This window comes from Haliotis rufescens, unplaced genomic scaffold (assembly GCF_023055435.1).
Source record: "Haliotis rufescens isolate VD_foot unplaced genomic scaffold, xgHalRufe1.0.p SCAF_11, whole genome shotgun sequence".
Taxonomy (NCBI): domain Eukaryota; kingdom Metazoa; phylum Mollusca; class Gastropoda; order Lepetellida; family Haliotidae; genus Haliotis; species Haliotis rufescens.
In genome coordinates, this window is record NW_025963791.1 from 19278359 (window position 1) to 19301516 (window position 23158).

The following is a 23158-nucleotide window of genomic DNA, read 5'->3' on the forward strand; positions in this document are numbered from 1 at the left end:
TTGTGAACCTCAGATGTCCTCTTCATGACCCAGCCATCTTACTTTGTAAGACCTTGTGATGTGTTAAACATGTCCCTTGTAAATATTTAGCAAATATACAACTCAAAAGAAGTTAAGGTTCACTTGATTCTTTCATATTACTATGGTTAATCTGTCATGTCATGCCATGCCTTCACAGATTAACAATAGTAATATGAAAGAATTGAGTGATCCTTGACTTCTTTTGAGTAGTGTTGTACCTCCTTCTTACATTCATCAGATTGTGTTAGTTTAGTGATATAGCGAGAACAAGATCTGATTTTAATGAGATTGAACGTAAAGACAATCCTATTTCCCATACCTGAACAAAGACAATCGTAATTCCCATACTGTAACAAGATTTGTCACAGTTGTAGCGCTAAGATTGATTTGTAGAATGGCACCCTGCATGGTTTTCTTCAGTTATTCAATTTGAAGTGTTATTTTTGCCTCGTTGTAGTACCAATGTTATTCTCAATCCTACGTTTGAAATAAAGTTATAAATCACAAAAAATCACAAATTACAATCAGTGTACATAAACAATGATCAGAAATAGATCTGAAGCTCATTAACGAGGAATCATATCACAAACAATATAATATTTTCAAAACAACCTTTATTATAGTGATGTTCAACCGAAACTCACAGGATTCTGGATTTAAAAAATGTGGTGAAACTTTGTAACAAGACACTATGCTGCACCACAACCTTGTCAGAGTGTAAGCACATTCGTGACCAATTCGTGTTATTCCGGGACAAGCCGAACAGCGACTCATGTCCCACTCATGGCCATTTTTGCGACCGGGTTCCGTCTTAGCACAAACAGGCACACCTAAAACAATTGTCAACTCATTGCGTAATGGTTCACATATATTTCCCCATATATTATAAATATTTCAGATGCAATCTAAAGCACATCTGGACATGCGGAATTATACAGTATGATTGAACACATTTAACTGTGTCTGGGTTATATTTTTAGATGCAAGACATATGTAAAATCAAAAATTATTTCTGAGGGATTCTTTGACCAAGAACTTGAAATGATACGCGCATTTTGATTGGGTTGTCGTATTTTCGCACATAACATTCATCGATAGGGGGACTAGTCTTCTTGCAGGTTACGGAAAAGGGCGAGTGGTGACGAATGAGTGTAAGCAATGAAGATAGTACCAAGGCACTGAGGCTCACCTGACCCAAGATTCTGAAATGTGGAAAATTTCTAATATACAAAATTATTTATAGATATCAAACATAAGAGAAGGTCCAAACAACAATATTAATAAATGGCAGTCATACTGAGTCAATCATTCAAAAATGTCGCAATCTTAGTTCGTAAACATCACAAGAATAACTTCAAAATAGAAAGTTGTAAATAAAGATGTTCCAATATTTAAATGGTGAATACACTGCTTTGTTCACAAACTTTATTGACGTAAACAGTAATTTTGAAGTGGCCTTGACTTTTGATAGATCTTAAATAACTTTGTTTATTAGTTTTGGAGAAAGGCGTTTAATAAACTCGCTGTTAAGCGATAGACAACATATGGATGGTATTAACACAAACTAGGAAGGTACAAAAATATATATACCGTATTCGACGTAATAAGAGCTCAGGGCGCACTCAAAATTAGTAATAGGGGGCTCTTATTAGAATATTACTTTGGTGAAAAAAACAGCGTTGAAAGATAAATTTCGTGGTTTATGCTGACAGCCTGAAATGTTTATATACAACATATATTTTTCAGAATTTAATTGCCCATAATTAAGGGTGCATGTAGCACACGAGTGCGTATTATACGTGAATAAATAAGTCTTGTGTACATTGATCAATCGGAAGGGGTGCTAAATGAGATTGTTCACTAGCCAATATATAAGCAAATATCGCTGTGGGCGCTTATTAGAGCAGAGCGCATATTACATCGAATGAGTTAATTGGATTCTCATTTGTGTTATAGTGCAGCTGCCCAAATGCATGATTAGAATTATCAAGGAACAAGATCCCATGAAGCACAGGGCAAACAGATGTGAAGTCCTGCTCTGTGGCAACATTGCTGCGAGATAAACCTCTCATGCTCTTGTGGCATAGACACTCTTCAATAATCTAATACTATAAAAAAAAATGCAAACAAAACATTCAATAGAAGCCAGATTATGACCCAAACAAGACAATGAGACAAAATAATATATCATACTATGATACATCTAATGTTTCACACTGATTCTTTAAAGGGGGACTCTGATCACCAGGGTGGTGCCTCCCATGTTCAGTGTAGGTCTAGATGTGTTAAGGTTGTCATTAAGTGATTAATTGAAATACATAATAAATTTGACTTACCAGATAACAAAATGTATTTCTTGAAGGCCTTAATAAAAATGCTAGGAGAGCCAAATTGCCCTAGTATCTCTCTTAGGGCGACCTATGTTTGGGTGTCAACAGACAGTTTGTAATGACAGGATTGAAGCAATACTCTGGAAGTAATATGATTATTCATATCTCAAATATAATTAAAAGTCAATTTTTTATAGAAAATTTATTTTAGATAGTATTACCTTAGGTGGGCTTATTATGTTTTATTGATGTAAATGAAAAACCATAAAAATATAGAAAAAATAATTGACTGGACAATCTATTCATTTATTTGGTGATATAAACATTAAATGGTAGTTATTATTTCGATTCTGCATCAGAATGTGTCGAAAGTTGATGTTTTTCATTCATCAGAAGATAAATTGCATAATGTAGAGCCAACATTCTTGTAAACCAGTTAATAAGAAAATAGGCTGAAATAGTAAGAAAATAGATGTTCCTAAATCCATCAACCTCCCGTAGTGGGATGACTGCATAGACTGGGGCTCTGAGGTTTTCTTAACAACACCGGGTTTGATTTAGAGAAATGGTGCTAAGTCAATATCATATAAAGTCAATTAATTTTTTTCAACTTGACAAGAGAGAAATAAAATACTTAATAACACAACCAAACTATCATTTTTCTTCCTCCAAAAAGAAGCAAAAGTTTTCAACCAATTGCATACTCACTTGCTGTAAGTCTGTCCAATAAAAGTAACTCAAAAGTTCTAGATGAGCAAATATTCAAAGTAAGACATGATAAAAATATTTTTTGTAAAAATGCACCCATCCATAAACTAAAAACTGGTCCACAGAGATATGAAGCTATGAAAGACCCAGTTTGGTAAGAACTCAACAACAGATACCATAACAGAATACAGCACCATAATGCAAATAATCAGAATTCTCAAAATTGAAAAGAAGGATATCTTAGAGTAAAAGAATGAATTACGTAAATGCATGTGCTTTAGTGAGAATGACACGGATGAAGCAATATGATGTTGCAGTGCTGACTTGTGCTTAAGTAAGAATGACATGGATGAAACAATATGATGTTGCAGTGCTGACATGTGCTTAAGTGAGAATGACATGGATGAAGCAATATGATTTTGCAGTGCTGACATGTGCTTAAGTGAGAATGACATGGATTAAATAATGTGATGTTGCAGTGCTGATATGTGCTTAAGTGAGAATGACATGGACGAAACAATGTGATGTTGCAGTGCCATCATGTGCTTAAGTGAGAATGACATGGATGAAACAATGACCTGGGTAAAGCTATACAATGTTGCTGTGATGACATGTTCGTGAGACTGTGACCTGGGTAAAGCTATACAATGTTGCAGTGATGACATGTTTGTGAGACTGGGACCTAGGTCAAGCTATACAATGTTGCAGTGATGACATGTTCGTGAGACTGGGACCTAGGTCAAGCTATACAATGTTGCAGTGATGACATGTTCGTGAGACTGTGACCATCTTCCCGAGGCAAGGGTGTTAACTGACTATGAAAGTCCAGTTTCCACCCTTGCCGAAATACATTGGAACTCCAGGCATGATCGTAGCGCCACCATTGGCTATTAGGAGTTATGTCTCTTCTATGTTCCACCCATTGACCAATCAGATTCCATCTCTCATATCACTTGCATTTGCTTCAAAGAAAATGGCGGATTGGACTAAGCAAAGACTCGTTAGTCCAGCCAAAATGTAACTCCATAATTGCAGCACAGTTCGGCAAGGGAACTTGACTTTTATAGTCAGTTAACTCCCTTGCCTCGGGAAGATGGACTGTGACATGGGTAAAGCTATACAATGTTGCAGTGATGACATGTACAGGTTATTTGATTCTTCAAACTCAACAACAAATTTCAACAAATACAAAATACTAACAAACAACAACTTCCTTTTTCATAGCATTTAACCTTCATATACAGATAAATATCTATTCTGCATAAACTACTGTCAGAAATAATAAATATTAACAACAGTATTAACAACTAGTGTTTTGTGAAAACAGTGTTGTGTAATTTGATGAAACCTTAAAGGGCAAGTAAAGCTGAAAAAAATAATTGCAAATATCAACTTCCTTGATACATTAAGTTAAATTCCAAGAGAAAAAAGTTCATAACATTTGTAGAAAGTACAAGTCTAAATGAAAGTGCTGAAATCCCACGCTCTATAATAGTCTTAAAAAACAAACCTATTTCAGGGCGTGGTATAAAGTTATCAGCGCAGAAGAGCATGACAAATGTTTTTAGTGGTTGATACGTAGACTTGGTTGCGGTGTCTGCGGTGGATATTTTTCATTTGGGTGGCGATTTAGCCTATGTTTTTTTAGCGTCTGTTTTATGCTTTTTCAAGTTTGATTTGTCAAGCGTTTGTGATGAAGTATTAAAATCTGCACAGCTGCTAAGTTCAGATTATTTGCCCTTTGAAATATCATTCACCAAAGTAAACTAGGATTCCTTTGTACAGAAACTATGCAGTCATAGGACTTTGCAATTGCAATAACTGATAAATCTAATTGTACGTTCTCAAGGACAAATAACAGCTCTTGACTAAACCACAAGGTCACTGCCCTGCTGTACATTAGGTGGATGCGATACTATGTGCATATTGTGAAGATCAAACAGTCCTTGATCAGATCATATATGACAACATGAAATAAACACATGTACATCAGATCTTGCAGTTACACAACAGAGACAAAAAATTACAATCACAATCTTGTATCACAAAATCAAGCTCTCATACATACACTGCTCTATATCTCCTAGTACTGGCATTATGACCATTTATCTCACAACATGACGCCAACATTTAATACAATCTGTTAGAGGAGAGATATTTCTGAAAGGTTCAGTCCAAGGAGTATTTATTTACAGTGCTTGTACATGTTTGTACAAAACAGAGAACAATCAGTCTCGATGATCAAATGATCGATGACAAAACAATTAAGTGAATCATAGTGAGGTTTTACGCCGCTTTTAGCAATATTCCAACAATATCATGGCGGGGGACACCAGAAATGGGTTTCACACATTGTACCCATGTTGGGAATAGAACCCGAGCCTTCAGCGTGACGAGCGAACACTTTAACCACTCGGCTACCCGACTGCCCCAACTGAATCATAAGTTCTTACATTGAATATCACAGATATTTGGAGACTGTGTTTAAGGGCTAGCTGGCATTTTGATGGTTCTGGGTGTTTTTAAATCATGCATGAGAGTGTGACGCCACACCTTTAGGTCATGCATGATCCAATTCCGGAACCAAAACAATAGAGCTCCTCCGCACAGTGACACCGACAGCCAAAGTGCCTTGCAGAATAAACTGGCTTCGGCCATTAGAGGCCAATTAAAGAGAAAGTGTTTGTTTTCATTCAGATGAGTTACAAAATACTAATTGCCAGCTTGATTGGATTAGTGTATACCAAAGCCTAGATTACACTATAAATGCCTCGATCGTGTGAAGCAAATCACGTTGCAGATACAAGACGGGCATTCCCTGGAAAGAAGGGCTTTCTGACCTGATAATGAGTTTATACCTGCAGTGTGATCTCTCTCGTGGGATACAGAGAGCCGATCAGAGTAAGGTCAGGGGTTATCTGCTATTGTTTGCAAACATTGTTTTAGAATGGTTGAGGTCTAAAACCTAAAAAAAAGCAGACGGATGGAATGAAAACCTTCTGGGAAACAGAATATGGCAGCTAGAAGTATATTTTTAGCCTAGATAAAACAAAACAATAAAACATGCCAAATTTCATTAGATACTGACCTGAAATTGATATGGTTAGAAAAACACTAAAAAATCAATCACCATTCTGACAGTAATAATTTGATGAAAAAAGGCCTTTTCAACTTCAACCATGAATTCCTACTTTCATTCAATGATCAGTAAATAGGGAAAAGTGTCCTTCAATAATAAAAATAGATACAGGTCGATTCGGAGGCAACAGTACAATAACACATGTCTAAATACACAAACATTTGGTTATGTCATCACGCTTCAACAAGTGGCCAAGCATCAAAGATGCCATAAAAAGCAGTGCTGGCCTCATACAATATGGAAGTCATCTGTAGGCCTCAACGACATGTACATGTAATCCCCGTTAACATACGGCAGGTCTGGGGCTATACAGCTGGCTTTTACAGGGCCTTGTAAAAATGGGTTGGGGTGGGAGTCATTCTTTACAGCAATACAGTTGAGTCACTATGTGACAGTGCGGCAGAAGACATTCCTAGGACCCGGTTACATTATTTTGCCTCAAAGTGAGATTGACCAATCAGAGAGCAGAACTACTGACCCCCACATGAGCCCATATACCATCAGTAAAAATCCAAGATGGTTGATAATGATCTAATATGAGACCGTATACCGTCAGTAACAGCCATCTTGGATTTTCCAACACCCACCTCACATATTTCACATGGAAATGCTGGTACCGAAATTTGTTACTTGACACTTTTGTGTTTTACAATCTTTTATTGTGATATGCAAAGACATTAATCTGTTTTTTAGATCATCTTTGTGACTTTATTGATAAAGATTATAGTTAAACTTTTCCACAAGGTTTGGCCTCTAAGGTTTGAAGAGTGGTCTCCCTTTGACATCAGCAATGGCTGTCAAATGCTTTGCTAGTAGCACCGATGAGGAAATCTCTGACAAAAGGCAAAATTTGCAATGTGGATACCAGAGAGTGTAACCTTTTCGGCATAATATATTTGTTATGATGTCTTTATTTGCCATTTATGGTGTCATATTAGGTTGGCAGAAAAATATTTTTCTGCTAACCTAATATGACACCGTATATATGGCAATTAAAGACACCATAACTAATAATATTCCTGTACATACACAGTCATATCATACTTTCATATGAAACGCAAACAGCACTGAAGTACTCTAACATCCATAAAAAGCAAGAACATAACATGTATGAATACTTAAACATGCAACAATCTGAGTCTTGGAAATAAACGTGTTAGCCACGCCTTCATCTTGTTCTGCAACGTTTAAAACAATTAACTGAGGAGCAGCCTTACCTGCTACGGTTACTTTCCATATGGTGATCATGTTTCCATTGTTTCAATAAAATACCAGCAATAGGCTGTCTGTATTAAACAAAGATTATTTTCAACAATAACAAAAGAACTGTACTTCTTTGGATATAGTTCATAAATAAAAAAATGAAAGCAAAATTTACAGTTATCACAAGTATATATTTCATCTGGGGTGTTTGTAGTTTACAAAGTTTCATGTTCGTGAACGTCTGATCACACAGATCCTGCATGTACCTCCAGTAATTTTTCCCTATGAGTAAGACTCTTCAGATTATACCAAATTCCAGTACCGGTACTTAGGACAGGCCAAAGTAATTTGGACATGTCAAAGCAAACGGGATGTCAGCTTTTATTCTCCTGACTGACAACTGAAAACATCTGATGAGGTTTAACGAGGGTACTCATGTCGTATTTTCCCTTCTTATGACAATAAATCCTACAGCTGTTTTCCTAAGCACTGTTCTTCAGAGCGTTGATGGTCTTCCAGCTAATGGTCATCCAGAAGATGTTGTCCTGCACATTCATGATCTTCTCTTTCAGCTGGGCCATGAGGTCGCCTCGGTTCCTGATCTTTGGCGAGGGCAGCATGACTGTCTCTGGAGCACAGAAAGCAAGAATGAACCTTGAAGCAAAGTCTTGATCTGGAACAAGGGCCATTCATGCATTTCCAGGTTGAACCTTGAAGCAAAGTCAGTATCCAGAACATGGGCCATACATGCATTGCTAGGATTAACCTTGAAGCAAAGTCTTGATCTAGAACAAGGGACATGCAGAGGCACACACACATGTATCTAATGCCAGAAGTCTGTTTATTCATTGGTATATAGTATCACTCTAATCATTCATTATGAAACACTTTACATCTGCAAATACAAGGATTGTGAGTTGAATCATCTTGAAGGTTTACTTCCTACATTTAATCTCCATGTGGATGGTCTGTACTTGTGACCAATGTCTTGCTGTGTATAGATTGATAAAACAATGGTGCCATTATACAACATGAAACAATTACCACTATGAAGTGACCATTTGGATGGCGCCATCTCCTTGTCACACTGCACATCATGAAATTCCGGGCCAAATATGTCCCTGAAGCAAAAAACAGCTGAATCAGCTAATTGTTGAGGATGCAATAGCAGCTGTATCACCAAACTATCAAGATGCAATAACAGCCAAATCACCAAAGATGCATTTATAGCAGTATCACCTAATCGTAAAAGTTGCAATAACATCTGTATCACCATACGATCAAACATGCAAAAACAGCTGTATCACCATACCATCAAATATGCAATAACATCTGTATCACCTCACTGTTGAAGAACCCCAAAAGAGCTGTATCATCCAACTGTCAAATATGCAACATCTATATCCCCTTACCATAAAAAATGCAAAAACATCTGTATCACCAAATCATCAAAGATGCATAAACAGCTGTATCACCCAAATGTCAAATATGCATCAACATCTATATCCCCTTACAATAAAAAATGCAAAAACATCTGTATCACCAAACCGTCAAAGATGCATAAACAGCTGTATCGCCTAACTGTCAAAGATGCAATAACAGCTGGGGATTCTGGGTTAGCATTGGTCCCCCGCAACGTATGCTTGTAAAGTTACCACTGAGAGGATCAGGTGGTTAGTCTTGATGACTTGGTTGATTACAGTGATTGATATCATGAGTTTGACATGCATCAACTAAGTCAGGGAGTCTGACCATCCAATCCTCTTTCCTCTAACAACATGCATACGTTGCTGAAGACCAATTCTAACCTGGGACAATAACACAAGATAACAATAACAGTCAAGAAAGGTGGTACCGGTACAAAAAAGTGAAAGGTAGTAGCTTGATATGCCCCAAAAGATAATATATGTTATTCCAAAAAATATATATGATACATGCTGTACATCATATTTCATAATGACACATGCAGAAGTAACAGCCAAAATGGACAATGTATGGTCTCTGTTGCAGCCATGTTGGAAATTTTAGACCAGATTTCTCTGATCAAGTTTGAGAGACACCATAGCTCATATCATTCATACAAAGTCTTTAAGTCCATAGGCCTTGTAGTTCCAGAGAAGAGGTAAAAAATACCCCCAGACAGATGACGGGCAACGTGTCATAATATAAGCTCACATGACCTTTCAATTTGACCAGCTAAAAGTGTCTAATAGTCTAAATTAATCTCAGACTGTTGATCATAATTTGTGAAGGAAATCAAGGGCAACACAAGACTTCCCAAAACATAACCTGACAAACATCACAGTGGAATTCTGTTAGGGATGGGATGGTAAACACAGGTACTCGGGTCGGGTGTGTACTCAGTAGGACCTGGGTACCAAAACGACTACCCGGACCTCTGGTTAGTACCGTGATATATTGTTTAATCACAAATATGATATGATAACTCCATGGTTATACAAATAGCTACTATTTGCATTTCTTTCTGACTATGCACGAATTCCTTCTGACTTTTCTGACTATGCACGAATTCCTTCTGACTTTTATATGTTTGAAATAAAGATAAGCTTCAGTCAACTTCAGATAAATGGAATGTGTATAACTATGTGATCTTTTTTACATGAAGGAGATAATAAACTAAAAGAACTGTAGTTGTACACCGGGAGAGATGTCCCCACCTGAGCTGTTCCTGGCAGTCATCGGACATCAGTTTGATGTTGATGACGATGTAGCGATGCTGGTCGCGGTCCGACTGATGGCTGATGCCCCAACAGGGCATGATGGTGTGGCGGAGCTGCAGAATAAATAAATAAGGAATATGGCTGGAGTGAGTGAGTGAGTGAGTGAGTGAGTGAGTGAGTGAGTGAGTTTGGATTAACGCCCCTTTTAACAGTATTCCTGTTATATCACGGCATGTCAGCTTAATGTGGGAGGAAAGCCCGAAGTTATGCGAGTCTCAGACGTTTACCACTTCGGTGAAACCAACGAGCACGGGTATGGTGCTGAAGGTGAGTGTAGTTGCTGTACAACATGTACCATCTTTACATCTACAACAGCCATCAATCCACACATCAATCCTTTATGATGCTGTTTCATGCTGGTCACATGTCACACATTACAATCACCTGACCTTCATTTTAGTGTGCGAATTAAAAAAGCATGAATCGATTCTGACCTGGAATCCCCAAATAAGACAATCATGAAGTACGTTGTGGGGCTTGGAAAGGTAACTTGGGTCGGGTGGGTCCTGAGTAGGACCTGGTTACCCTCAGGACAACCCAGACCCGGGGTTAGTCATGTGATATATTGTTTAATGACAAAAACTCACTATAGCTCAGTGGTTACACTACAAGTCGGTAATGTTCGCATTTCTTTCTGACTTGTCTATGTTTGATAAAGCTTCACTGAATTTAGTGTATGCATGATCTGATCGTTTGATACATGAATAGTTTTTGCCAGGGCTGTGGTAAAATAATTCCCAATCAGACATTTTATTCCCAACTCTTGAGACCTACAGCAGGTACCCAGGTCGGGTCGGATAATAGGAGGTAGGGTACTCGGGTAGTAAATTTGGACTCATCCCAGCCCTAGTACTTTGGATTCTGTTCTAGTGACCTACTCTTCTCAGGAGACAATTATGAGACACTGGGGACATATTCTAATCAGAATCCCCTCAAGAAGCAAGCATGAGGACCTTCCCCACTGGGAGACAATGAAGTATACAGCACTCACCAGATCACACATCTCTCGCCAGTTTTGCCGCTGATCTGTGAAAGAATCAAAGTACGACATTAAACAGGCAGGTGGAGCATGTTCCAGGAGACTATCACTAAGGAGACAATCTCGCATATGTTCTTTCAGCAATATTACTGAATTCATGATGTACTAAAGTGATAGTAAATGAAAGCGACAAAAACATTTCCATAATCATAAGAATCTCTAATAAAAACATAGTCCATTGTACGAATCACACAAAATCATAAGCAGGTTTTTATGAATGATTATGAAAGGCCATGTGTGGGTGAGTGAGGTGATCTGCTAACAGAACTCGTTTCCATCAGGGGATACAACAAACTGGCTTCTCAAATTGTTCCATTATGTTCTAGTGGTCTAGTGGTAGAGCATCCGCCTGGAGAGAGGAAGGTCCGGGGTTCGATTCCCGGACACGTCATACCAAAAGACATTTAAAAGATGGTACTTGTTGTTACCCTGTCTGGCGTTTAGCATTAAGGGGCTAAAACAAGGATTGGTCTGAGTGGGGTATTCATGTTAAAACTGCGGCATGGTATCTCAGCAGGCTAGTACTATAAATCGGCATCAGTCCAGACTAATTTCACCACATAAAACTCCGTAGATGTGATAGCGGTGTCTTTATCTTCTCATGCTAAAAATAGGCCAAGTTCAAAGGTTACGATCTCGTGAAACGAGAGCGAGACCTAATTACCCATAAGCCCTTCTTCATCATGGCCTCATGCTAATAACACGTACGTATATCGCTGGAGATTTTTTTGGGTGAATATACAAAGTAATATGAGTAGTACTCAATCTAATATCATGGGGATCATGACAAACCTCCCGAAAGTGGAGCAGTCAGTCAAGTGTCGTTAAATCTGGCCAGTACGAGCCATGATGACGACCACGTGGGTCCGAAGGTTAGATCTACTAACCGGGGTACGTCGCAGGGCGTCAGTAGCGCAGGCAAACTAGATCAGTTACCTAAAGGTTATAGGATTCCTAGAAAAAGGAGAATTAACCACAGGATTGAACATGATATCTCAGACTGGTCTAGCTCGAGCGAGTCAAGTTCGAGTGACAGTTCGACTGATAGTGACGAGTGCGATGTGGTTGATAGTTATCATCCGCCTGGCACGTTTTCGGGGCCGGGTGCGGACGACTATATCGAACCCTCACAAAAGAGAGGTCGATTTTCAAACGTTTGTATCAATAAACTTGATAAACCCCGCTCTGAAAATGGTCCTGTAACTGTAGCCGGTTCAGCTGAACCAGTAGATGAATATGTCCCTTTTTCGATCACACAGGCAGAATCAGATTCTTGGTCCTTGCCAAGCCATCTGTCTAATCATCTCAATACTCAGTTCTCTACCTTCAAAAAAGATAATGTGTTGAATGAGAACATTCTTGATGATCACCCCATACCTGATGAGCATTGTTTGACTGCTCCCCAACTGGATGGGTATTTAGATGATCTTTTTGAAGCGCGGGACAGGTCATTTGAGAAAAAAACAGATTTCTCTTTGCAGTTTATTCAAAAGAGAATGTTAAATGTCATGGGTCCTTTGTCCCATTTATGGGGTAATCTTGACAAAATCAGACGCAGGGAGGCTTCACCTGATTTAGACATTTATGAACTTCTTGACATTGTAGAAAAGTCAGTCTGCCTTGTGGGACAAGCTAACTTGTCGATCAATTTCCACAGGCGGCTTTCAATTTTATCCAAACTGGTTAAGGATCCAAAGAAAGCCAAAAAGTTGCTTTACAAGTATGAGGGTACCTTGCTGATGCTAAAGGGAAGCTCTTCGGAGACCCCTTTTACAACACGCTACTCGCCGAGGTAAAGCATAAGCAAAAGGCCAGGGATATTCTTGGTGGGCGGCATTCGGCTCCTAAGAAAAAGATTAATTTCTTTAGAAACCAGCCTTTCTCGCAGCAGCCCTTTCATGGAGAGCCCTCAGGTAAGCCCAGTTCGTCTGGGGGCGGATTCAGAGTTCAGGCATCCTTCAATCCCAGGAGAGGAGGGAAAGACCGTGGTGGCAAAAGAGGAAGATCCTCAAGACCATATAGGTTTGTATCACTCTCTTTCAACAAATACCGATGCCGTGAAGCGCGGCATAAGTTCAAGTCCCTTGAATCTGAATGCTCAAAATCCAGAACATCCAGACAGTATGTTACCAGAAATAGAAGATCTAAAATTAGAAAGCATTCCTTTCCCGGAAAATATTTTGGGGGGCAGAATAACACATTTCTACACCAATTGGGCAAAAATTACTCTAGACCCATGGATTCTTCAGACCGTTCAGGGCTTTCAAATCGAATTCATTCAAAAGCCTATCCAGAGAAAACCACCTCCACCGTTACCTCTTTCTCAGGTGAACCAGGTTGTTCTGGACAAGGAGATTGGGAACATGATGATGAAAGGGGCGATAGAAGAGATTCTTCCGGGTGTGAATCTGGAGGATTCTCAATCTCAGTTTTTGAGTCCCATGTTCGTAGTTCCCAAAAAAGACGGGGGTCAGAGACCAATACTCAATGTGAAAAAACTGAATGCTTTCATTCCATACAATCATTTCAAGATGGAAAGCCTTTCACTCCTGAAGGATGTCATTCAGGAAAACGATTATATGTGCAAACTGGACCTGAAGGATGCATACTTCAGCATCCCAATTGCCAGGCACCAGAGGAAATTCCTCCGCTTTCAATGGAAAGGGCGATTGTTTCAGTTTCTCTGCCTTCCATTTGGCCTAGCGCCAGCTCCACGGACGTTCACCAAATTGCTGAAACCTGTGGTAAGCATTGCACGCAGAGCAGGTATTCGGTTGATCATATACCTAGACGATATGATTCTCTTTGCCCGCAGCCCAGAGAGTCTAGTTCGTTGCCGAGAGAGTCTCTTGTATCTTTTGAAGAACCTAGGTTTCGTTATCAACAAAGAGAAATCAGTTCTTGTTCCGTGTCAGAACCTCAACTTCCTGGGTTTCGAGATAGATTCTCAGTGTCTCACTCTAACACTTCCCCAGAAGAAAGTGACAGACATCCTTCAAAGATGTCACAGGATACTGAAGCTACCAGTGGTAAAGATTCGAACACTGGCCACTTTGTTGGGAAAGCTTTCAGCACCAATGAGAGCTATTGTTCCAGCCCAGTGACACTGCCGGTTCCTACAAATGCAATCATCATGGGAACTATTGGAACACCAGAGCTACAAACACAGGATCAAACTTTCCAGGAAGTGTGTGCAAGAAATTCACTGGTGGGTAGACAATCTGTCGACCTTCAACGGCAAACCCATTTCAGCAATCCACCCAGATCTGATATTACAAACAGATGCTTCCAATCTGGGATGGGGGGCAGTTTGCAATCAAGACCGGACTGGAGGTCGGTGGAGTCTGGAGGAGAGCAAATTCCATATCAATGCTCTCGAACTGAAAGCAGTTCTACTGGCTCTTCAGTGTTTCTGCAAAAGTCAGTCAGGCATGTCCCTTCTGGTCCAGGTAGACAACCGCACAGCAGTCTCTTATGTGAATCGTCAGGGGGGGACAAAGTCTCATGTTCTAGTCACAATAGCCAAAGAAATATGGGACTTCTGTCTCCAGAGAAAGATAACTCTGGAAGCACAGTATCTACCGGGCAAGGAGAACATCATTGCAGACTGGGAGAGTCGCCATTTTGCAGATTCGAGCGAATGGCTCTTGAATCGCAAGGTGTTCAACCAGTGCAATCAGAGACTTGGCCCTCACTTGATAGATCTTTTTGCATCCCGCCTATCACATCAACTGGAGAAGTATGTCAGTTGGAGACCAGATCCCCAGGCAACTTACATAGATGCATTTCGGTTGGAATGGAAGGGGGCGAGAGGTTATGCCTTTCCCCCGTTCTCCATGATCGGGAGATGTCTGTGGAAAGTAAGGAGGGAGAGGGCAGAACTGACCTTGATAACTCCAGTGTGGCAGGGCCAGGCGTGGTACCCTGTCCTGTTGGAGATGTCAGTGGAGTGTCCAATACTTCTACCAGTGTGGGCCGACTTGCTGGAATCACCACAAGGTCAAACACACCCTCTGGTAGCAAACGGGACACTGCTATTAGCGGCCTGGAGGGTTTCAGGAATCTGGTCACTTCAGGAGGCATTTCGCAAAAAACTGCCGAGCTTTTGTCACACCAGTGGAGACCAGGGACGCAAGGAGCTTATAATTCCTCCTGGAAGAGGTGGTCTTGCTGGTGTGTGGAACGGCAAATCAATCCCTTTTCAGCCTCTTTGGAACATATCCTAGAGTATCTAACCCACATGTATGAAAGTGGATCTGAATACAGAACCGTTAACACTAGCAGATCAGCTTTGTCTGCTTTTCATCCCCACATACATGGCTACCCAGTTGGTCAACATCCTTTGACCAAGAAACTTATGACAGCTATTTTCAATCAGAAACCTCCATGTCCTCGATACCACCAAACTTGGAATGTAGACGTGGTCCTGGACCATATTGGTAATATGCCTGAAAATGGTAAATTATCAGATAAGCATCTGACAGAGAAACTGGCTATTTTGTTGATGCTTACATCAGCAAGTCGCGCAGCTGAACTTACTTCCATGAACGTAAAGTTCACATCTGACAAGGGAGACAAGGTGGTCTTTCTTTTGACAAAGCCCACAAAGGTCTCTAAGCCTGGGTCAGAACCTCATAAGTTGACCATACAAGCCTATCCTAAGAATCCTTTGCTCTGTGTAGTGCAGTGTATCAGAGACTACCTTGACCGCACACTCCTGTGGAGAAAGGATGGGGATAGAGATAAGTTATTACTCAGTTATGTGAAACCCCTCAAACCTGTATCCGCAGCTACAGTTGCTAGATGGGTAACTAATGTGATGAAGGATGCAGGGATCAATGTTACAGTGTATAGGGCACACTCTGTCCGGGGGGCTTCTACATCAAAAGCTTACACTAAAGGTGCTTCGATCACTGAAATTTTAGAACTGGGAAACTGGTCTAGAGCATCTACTTTCAAGCAGTTTTACTTGAGGGAGACTAAAGAATGTGGAATCCAGTTTAAAATACTTAACTAGACCTTTAAAGCACCGCTATCACATCTACGGAGTTTTATGTGGTGAAATTGTTAATTTCATAAGCACATGTAATGTGTGAATTGAAATTATAATTTCATTAATAAAACGAAGTAGATGTGATAGCCCCACCCTTGAATTTCCCTCCCGAGCTTGTATTTTGACTGAATTGTATCTCTTTACAGAGGACGCCATTAGGAGGAGACCTGGCTGAAACTCCCACATTCCAGATGTCCAGCTTGGACCAAGATTATCCGTCCGGTTGCTGTCTTAGTTGAGACAGTTTTTGTAGTTCGCGTTCGCATTCGGGTTACTTGTCACCTTAATTTGGGACATCCCAAATAAATGTTTGATTGAAGCTCTTTTCTTAGTTGTTCTTTTAGCACTTCGGCATAATGAAGAAGGGCTTATGGGTAATTAGGTCTCGCTCTCGTTTCACGAGATCGTAACCTTTGAACTTGGCCTATTTTTAGCATGAGAAGATGAAGACACCGCTATCACATCTACTTCGTTTTATTAATGAAATTATAATTTCAATTCACACATTACATGTGCTTATGAAATTAACAATTAATACAAGCAACCACATACACACACGCGTGCATGCATGTTGCTATGTAAGTGTAATAATCTTGGATGCGACGTTAAGCCCCATCTCACCTATTATGAGAAACAAACACTGAACTTTCTGCATTAGAAACAAACACTGCATCCTGGGTACCACAAGCAGGACTTACTCTTTGTGACTGGTTTCTTGATGGTTGTGGCCCACTCATCAGCCTCGGCCACCAGGATGTCCAAGATGGCGTCCACAAGGCCTCTCTGGCCGCTCAGGAGGACTGGCAGCTTCATCAATGCTAAAAAAACACGTAGGAAAACATGATAGTTAGATGGTAACAGCCTTAGTATCTGTAATCACATTCATGGCTACTTCTTGACCCTTCATCAAAGTTGCCATTATGCATAAAGTTTCATATCCTTTGTTGAATCAACTTTTTCTAGCGTTTCACAGTACGTCTGGGGTACAATGTGTGATACACTGATGGCATAGATGTTGTGTGATTATATCATTACACAACAGTTTTAACTGTGAGCTGAATGCATAAACTGGACCAGCAAACACCTCAAGACAATAGTCATAACGCTGGATTTGAAATGTACTTAAAGACAATTGTCTATTTTGAAATTATGTACTGAGATTTGAAAACACATTTAGCTTTATAAACCTCATTTTTGGCTACATACAATCAATATTTATTTGACTTATCATCATAATCATTACAATTATTATCAATCAGCAACTGGATGGGAAAATGGCTAGAACAGCTGAGCTTACTTTGGCATTCTGTTAAAACACATCTGCTTTATCATGAAGAACATCTTTCAACCATTTTATCACAATAGTAATCTAATAAACGCGAAAATAGTTGGCTGGGACGGGTAACTCGGGTACTCGGGGCGGATGGGTACTGAGAAGGACCTGGGTACCCACAGGACTACCCGGACCCGTGGTTAGTAATGTGATATATTGTTTAATGACAAAAATGATCTAGAACTATATGGTTCCACTAAAAGTCCCTAATGTTCGCATTTCTTTCTCACTGTGCACCCATTCCTTCTGACCTTTATAGGTTTGAATAAAGATAAATCTTCAGTCAACTTCAGTGTATGCATGACTAGATCATTTTATATATGTGTATCTAAATACATTTCTACTAGGGCTACGGTCAAACTATTCCCAATCGGACATTTTACACCCATGTCTTGAGTCATATAGCGGGTGTCTGGGTAGGGTTGAGTAATATGGGGTTGGGTCCCCAGGTAGTAAATTTAGACTCGTCCCAGCCCTACCACAATATAATGATTATCTGGATATTTCTGTCCTCCAATCCAGCACCTTCACATTACACTCAATCTATGACAATGCTTTACCTTGGAGCGGAGCAATGACTGTGTACGGGCTATCTGCAACAGCAACAGAAACACAGTCTCAACACACGTTTGTATCTGAAGAGTGCCGCCGTAAGTTCAAGTCTCACACAATGTGTCTGGTGGGGTTTTATACTTTGGGGCCCTAGCGCTATGATATCTTGTTGGAATGGGTTTGTTTTAGCTTTCAGCTGTAATAACATAATCTGTTCATATTTTATAGGCACACCATTTTTGGGAGCTTTTGGCCATGTCTGTTACTAAATTGAAGTAGTTGCCAGTGATAGTGGGCCTCATCAAAGTGGCAAATGTCTACGCCTGCATCACTTAGGCTTTCCTCTCACTTCAAGCTGACATGGTCCATATATAACTGAAATACACTCAGGCAGTCACTCACTCACTCACTCACTCACTCACTCACTCACTGAAGCACTATGGCAAGAGTATTCCATGTGTTTGAATGAGACAGCAATGGTTGCCATCATTCAGTCCTGACCTGAGGTCAGTTCATTTGTCTACCATTATCACAAATATAAATGTCATCACAATACCATTTAGAATGAAGTCAAATGTAACAAATGTTATATTTGGGATAACACTTTCCGAGTAAAGTACAGATTCTCAGACTTTTTTGGGTTGAGTCCCGTCCGTGATAACATTTGAAACAAACAAACAAACAAATATCACAAATATAAAACAAGTCTTAAAGTGCATGATAACATACAAGATAGCGATTAAGGTGCAGCCCATCCTACTGACAACACATTACAAGGTGAGGCACCCCAGCATGTGTCCAGGTGTGTCTAGCAGCACTCCGTGGTGCATGGTGGTACTCACAGTCTCTGCTTCTGATGGCATCCCGGCGAACTATCAGCCCTTTATTACCCTGAGGTTCCGGAGTTATCACCCCTTGAGAGGAGCGCCGTGTGCACATCTTGGCTCTGCCAGCAGATGAAGTCTCCATTTCAAAACAGTCATAGATAGACATCGTATTGCTTGTAATAAGTGATGACAGTTTATTAACATTGGTGACTGATAACACGTTACCATTTACAATGTACAGACATATCATAAAAATACCATGATAATGGACAGCCTCATATGACTTCTTGTAAGACACATTGCCAGACTTATAATAAAAAGTACCAAAAGAAATGATTTTAGTTCAAAGTAATTTTGAAAATCTGTATATATTTCACTACTAATAAGTGGAATGCAGTAAAAACTATGGTTAACAAGTAAAAGGGACCACTAATTTTAGTTTGTTATAATCAAAGTTCATAATGAGCAACTATACAGCATATATACAGCAAATGGTCAGGACATTATATCCATCAGTTCGTTATAAGCGTGTTTGTTATAAAAGTAGATTACTGTATTATAATTCCTGGCAAAACAATCTTGACCTTACAGTTCATAGTCTGGCACAATCCCTGAGGCCCTCCCTTTCATGTGGTGGCCGGACGTGGGCTCGACCTTGCTGACCAGGAAGAAGGTCGGCTTGAGGATGTCGCTGATGTAGAGGAACTCCCCCTCCTGGATGGGGATGCTGCCATCCTTGGTCTGGTCCTCCCATGTCACATTTGATCTGAGGCAGCAACATCAACATTATCAGCATATACTATTTGAGACTATCATCCGGCTAGTCTCTCTTATATACAAATCCATTTTATTTATCAAGAAACAATTATACGTAGAACCTTGTGACCTCTCCAAATGGAAGACAAGCTACAGCCCACCTGATGTAGAAGTTCTTCATGTTCAGTTTGGCCATATTTTCTTCTGAATCTGAAAGTGGACAGATAGCCATTCAAAATGTTCAAGATGCAAATATATCCCATAATTATATCAAATAGAGTTTGTTTGTTTGTTTGTTGTTAAACGCCGCACTCAGCAGTATTCCAGCTATATGACGGCGGTCTGGACCAGACAATCCAGTGATTGACATCATGAGCATCGATCCATGCAATTGGGATATGATGACATGAATCGACAAAGTCAGCGAGCCTGACCACCCAATCCTGTTAGTCGCCTTTTACGACACGCATAGTTGCCTTTTGCGGCAAGCATGGGTTGCTGAAGACCTATTCTACCCTCTAACCTGTGGTAGGCAGTTTAAGCTATATTCTAGAATTATTCTTCCAATAATCATTAATTAACCAAACACTTCCCTGTACACACTGGTCATACAGTATCCTGTAGGAAGCCTCTTGGTAACTGGGATAAGCACAACGGTCACCGGTGGAGAGAAATTAATTCACAGACTTGATTTTGGAACTGCTTAGTAGTCTTGGCTTCACCATGCTTCGCTATTTGACAGAGCACATGTTCTTATGCACAAACAGGCTTCCAAGTTACCTGAGACATTCTTCTGTTCCCCTCCATCAGTCTCCATAGTTGACATGCCGGCCTGTGGGTCAAACCTGCGACAGAACACAACACAACATTGTACACAGAGCAAGGGTTCTATGAACACACACCCCAGAACACAACACAACAAACCTGCACCAGAACACAACTCAACATTGTACACAGAGCAAGGGTTCTATGAACACATACACCAGGGGACAACACAATATTGTACACAGAGCAAGGGTTCCACAAACACACACACATCAGAGCACAACACAATGTTGCATACCGAGCAAAAGCGCTTCTACAAACACACACGACAGAACACAAAACAACAAACTAGCACACCAGAGCACAACACAATATTGCATACAGGGCAAGGGTGCTTCTGTAAACACACCAGAACATAACGAAATATTGTACACAGAGCAAGGGTTCTATGAACACACATACCAGAGCACAACACAATATTGTACACAGAGCAAGGGTTGTATGAACACACACACTAGAACACAACACAATATTGCACACAGAGCAAGGGTTCTATGAACACACACCAGAACAAAACACAATATTGCACACAGAGCAAGGGTTCTATGAACACACACACCAGGACACAACACAATATTGTACACAGAGCAAGGGTTCTATGAACACACACACACCAGGACACAACACAATATTGCATACAGAGCAAGAGTTCTATGAACACACAAACCAGAACACAACACAATATTGTACACAGAGCAAGAGTTCTATGAACACACACACCAGGACACAACACAATATTGTACACAGAGCAAGGGTTCTATGAACACACACACCAGAACACAACACAATATTGCACACAGAGCAAGGGTTCTATGAACACACACACCAGAACACAACACAATATTGTACACAGAGCAAGGGTTCTATGAACACCAACACACCAGGACACAACACAATATTGTACACAGAGCAAGGGTTCTATGAACACACACACCAGAACACAACACAATATTGCATACAGAGCAAGGGTTCTATGAACACACACACCAGGACACAACACAATATTGTACAGAGCAAGGGTTCTATGAACACACACACACCAGGACACAACACAATATTGCACACAGAGCAAGGGTTCTATGAACACACACACTAGAGCACAACACAATATTGTACACAGAGCAAGGGTTCTATGAACACACACACCAGAACACAACACAATATTGTACACAGAGCAAGGGTTCTATGAACACACACACACCAGGACACAACACAATATTGCATACAGAGAAAGAGTTCTATGAACACACACACCAGAACACAACACAATATTGTACACAGAGCAAGGGTTCTATGAACACACACACCAGAACACAACACAATATTGCATACAGAGCAAGGGTTCTATGAACACACACACCAGAACACAACACAATATTGTACACAGAGCAAGGGTTCTATGAACACACACACCAGAACACAACACAATATTGCACACAGAGCAAGGGTTCTATGAACACACACACACCAGGACACAACACAATATTGTACACAGAGCAAGGGTTCTATGAACACACACACACCAGGACACAACACAATATTGCATACAGAGCAAGAGTTCTATGAACACACACACCAGAACACAACACAATATTGTACACAGAGCAAGAGTTCTATGAACACACACACCAGGACACAACACAATATTGTACACAGAGCAAGGGTTCTATGAACACACACACCAGAACACAACACAATATTGCACACAGAGCAAGGGTTCTATGAACACACACACCAGAACACAACACAATATTGCACACAGAGCAAGGGTTCTATGAACACCAACACACCAGGACACAACACAATATTGTACACCGAGCAAGGGTTCTATGAACACACACACCAGAACACAACACAATATTGCATACAGAGCAAGGGTTCTATGAACACACACACCAGGACACAACACAATATTGTACAGAGCAAGGGTTCTATGAACACACACACACCAGGACACAACACAATATTGTACACAGAGCAAGGGTTCTATGAACACACACACCAGAACACAACACAATATTGCACACAGAGCAAGGGTTCTATGAACACACACACTAGAGCACAACACAATATTGTACACAGAGCAAGAGTTCTATGAACACACACACCAGAACACAACACAATATTGTACACAGAGCAAGGGTTCTATGAACACACACACACCAGGACACAACACAATATTGCATACAGAGCAAGAGTTCTATGAACACACACACCAGAACACAACACAATATTGTACACAGAGCAAGGGTTCTATGAACACACACACCAGAACACAACACAATATTGCATACAGAGCAAGGGTTCTATGAACACACACACCAGAACACAACACAATATTGTACACAGAGCAAGGGTTCTATGAACACACACACCAGAACACAACACAATATTGCACACAGAGCAAGGGTTCTATGAACACACACACACCAGGACACAACATAATATTGTACACAGAGCAAGGGTTCTATGAACACACACACCAGAACACAACACAATATTGCACACAGAGCAAGGGTTCTATAAATTCACACACTAGAGCACAACACAATATTGTACACAGAGCAAGAGTTCTATGAACACACACACCAGAACACAACACAATATTGTACACAGAGCAAGGGTTCTATG

The 23158-nt window shown here is 40.3% G+C and overlaps 1 protein-coding gene across 2 annotated transcripts in view; it reads right to left on the reverse strand.

Moving 5' to 3' along the window:
• Nucleotides 1-2583: 2583 nt before the first annotated feature.
• Nucleotides 2584-23158, reverse strand: part of LOC124137263 — a 95755-nt gene continuing 75180 nt past the window's right edge. For both annotated transcript variants that reach the window (XM_046503495.2, XM_046503496.2), the window contains 10 exons: nucleotides 20483-20547; nucleotides 19864-19912; nucleotides 19536-19712; nucleotides 18962-19065; nucleotides 18128-18160; nucleotides 16933-17052; nucleotides 11134-11168; nucleotides 10080-10195; nucleotides 8446-8522; nucleotides 2584-8029 (listed from right to left, as the gene is read on the reverse strand). In XM_046503495.2, coding sequence (XP_046359451.2) covers nucleotides 7884-8029; nucleotides 8446-8522; nucleotides 10080-10195; nucleotides 11134-11168; nucleotides 16933-17052; nucleotides 18128-18160; nucleotides 18962-19065; nucleotides 19536-19712; nucleotides 19864-19912; nucleotides 20483-20547 — 922 coding nt within the window. In that variant the 3' untranslated portion in view covers nucleotides 2584-7883. The remainder of the gene's footprint in view (nucleotides 8030-8445; nucleotides 8523-10079; nucleotides 10196-11133; nucleotides 11169-16932; nucleotides 17053-18127; nucleotides 18161-18961; nucleotides 19066-19535; nucleotides 19713-19863; nucleotides 19913-20482; nucleotides 20548-23158) is intronic.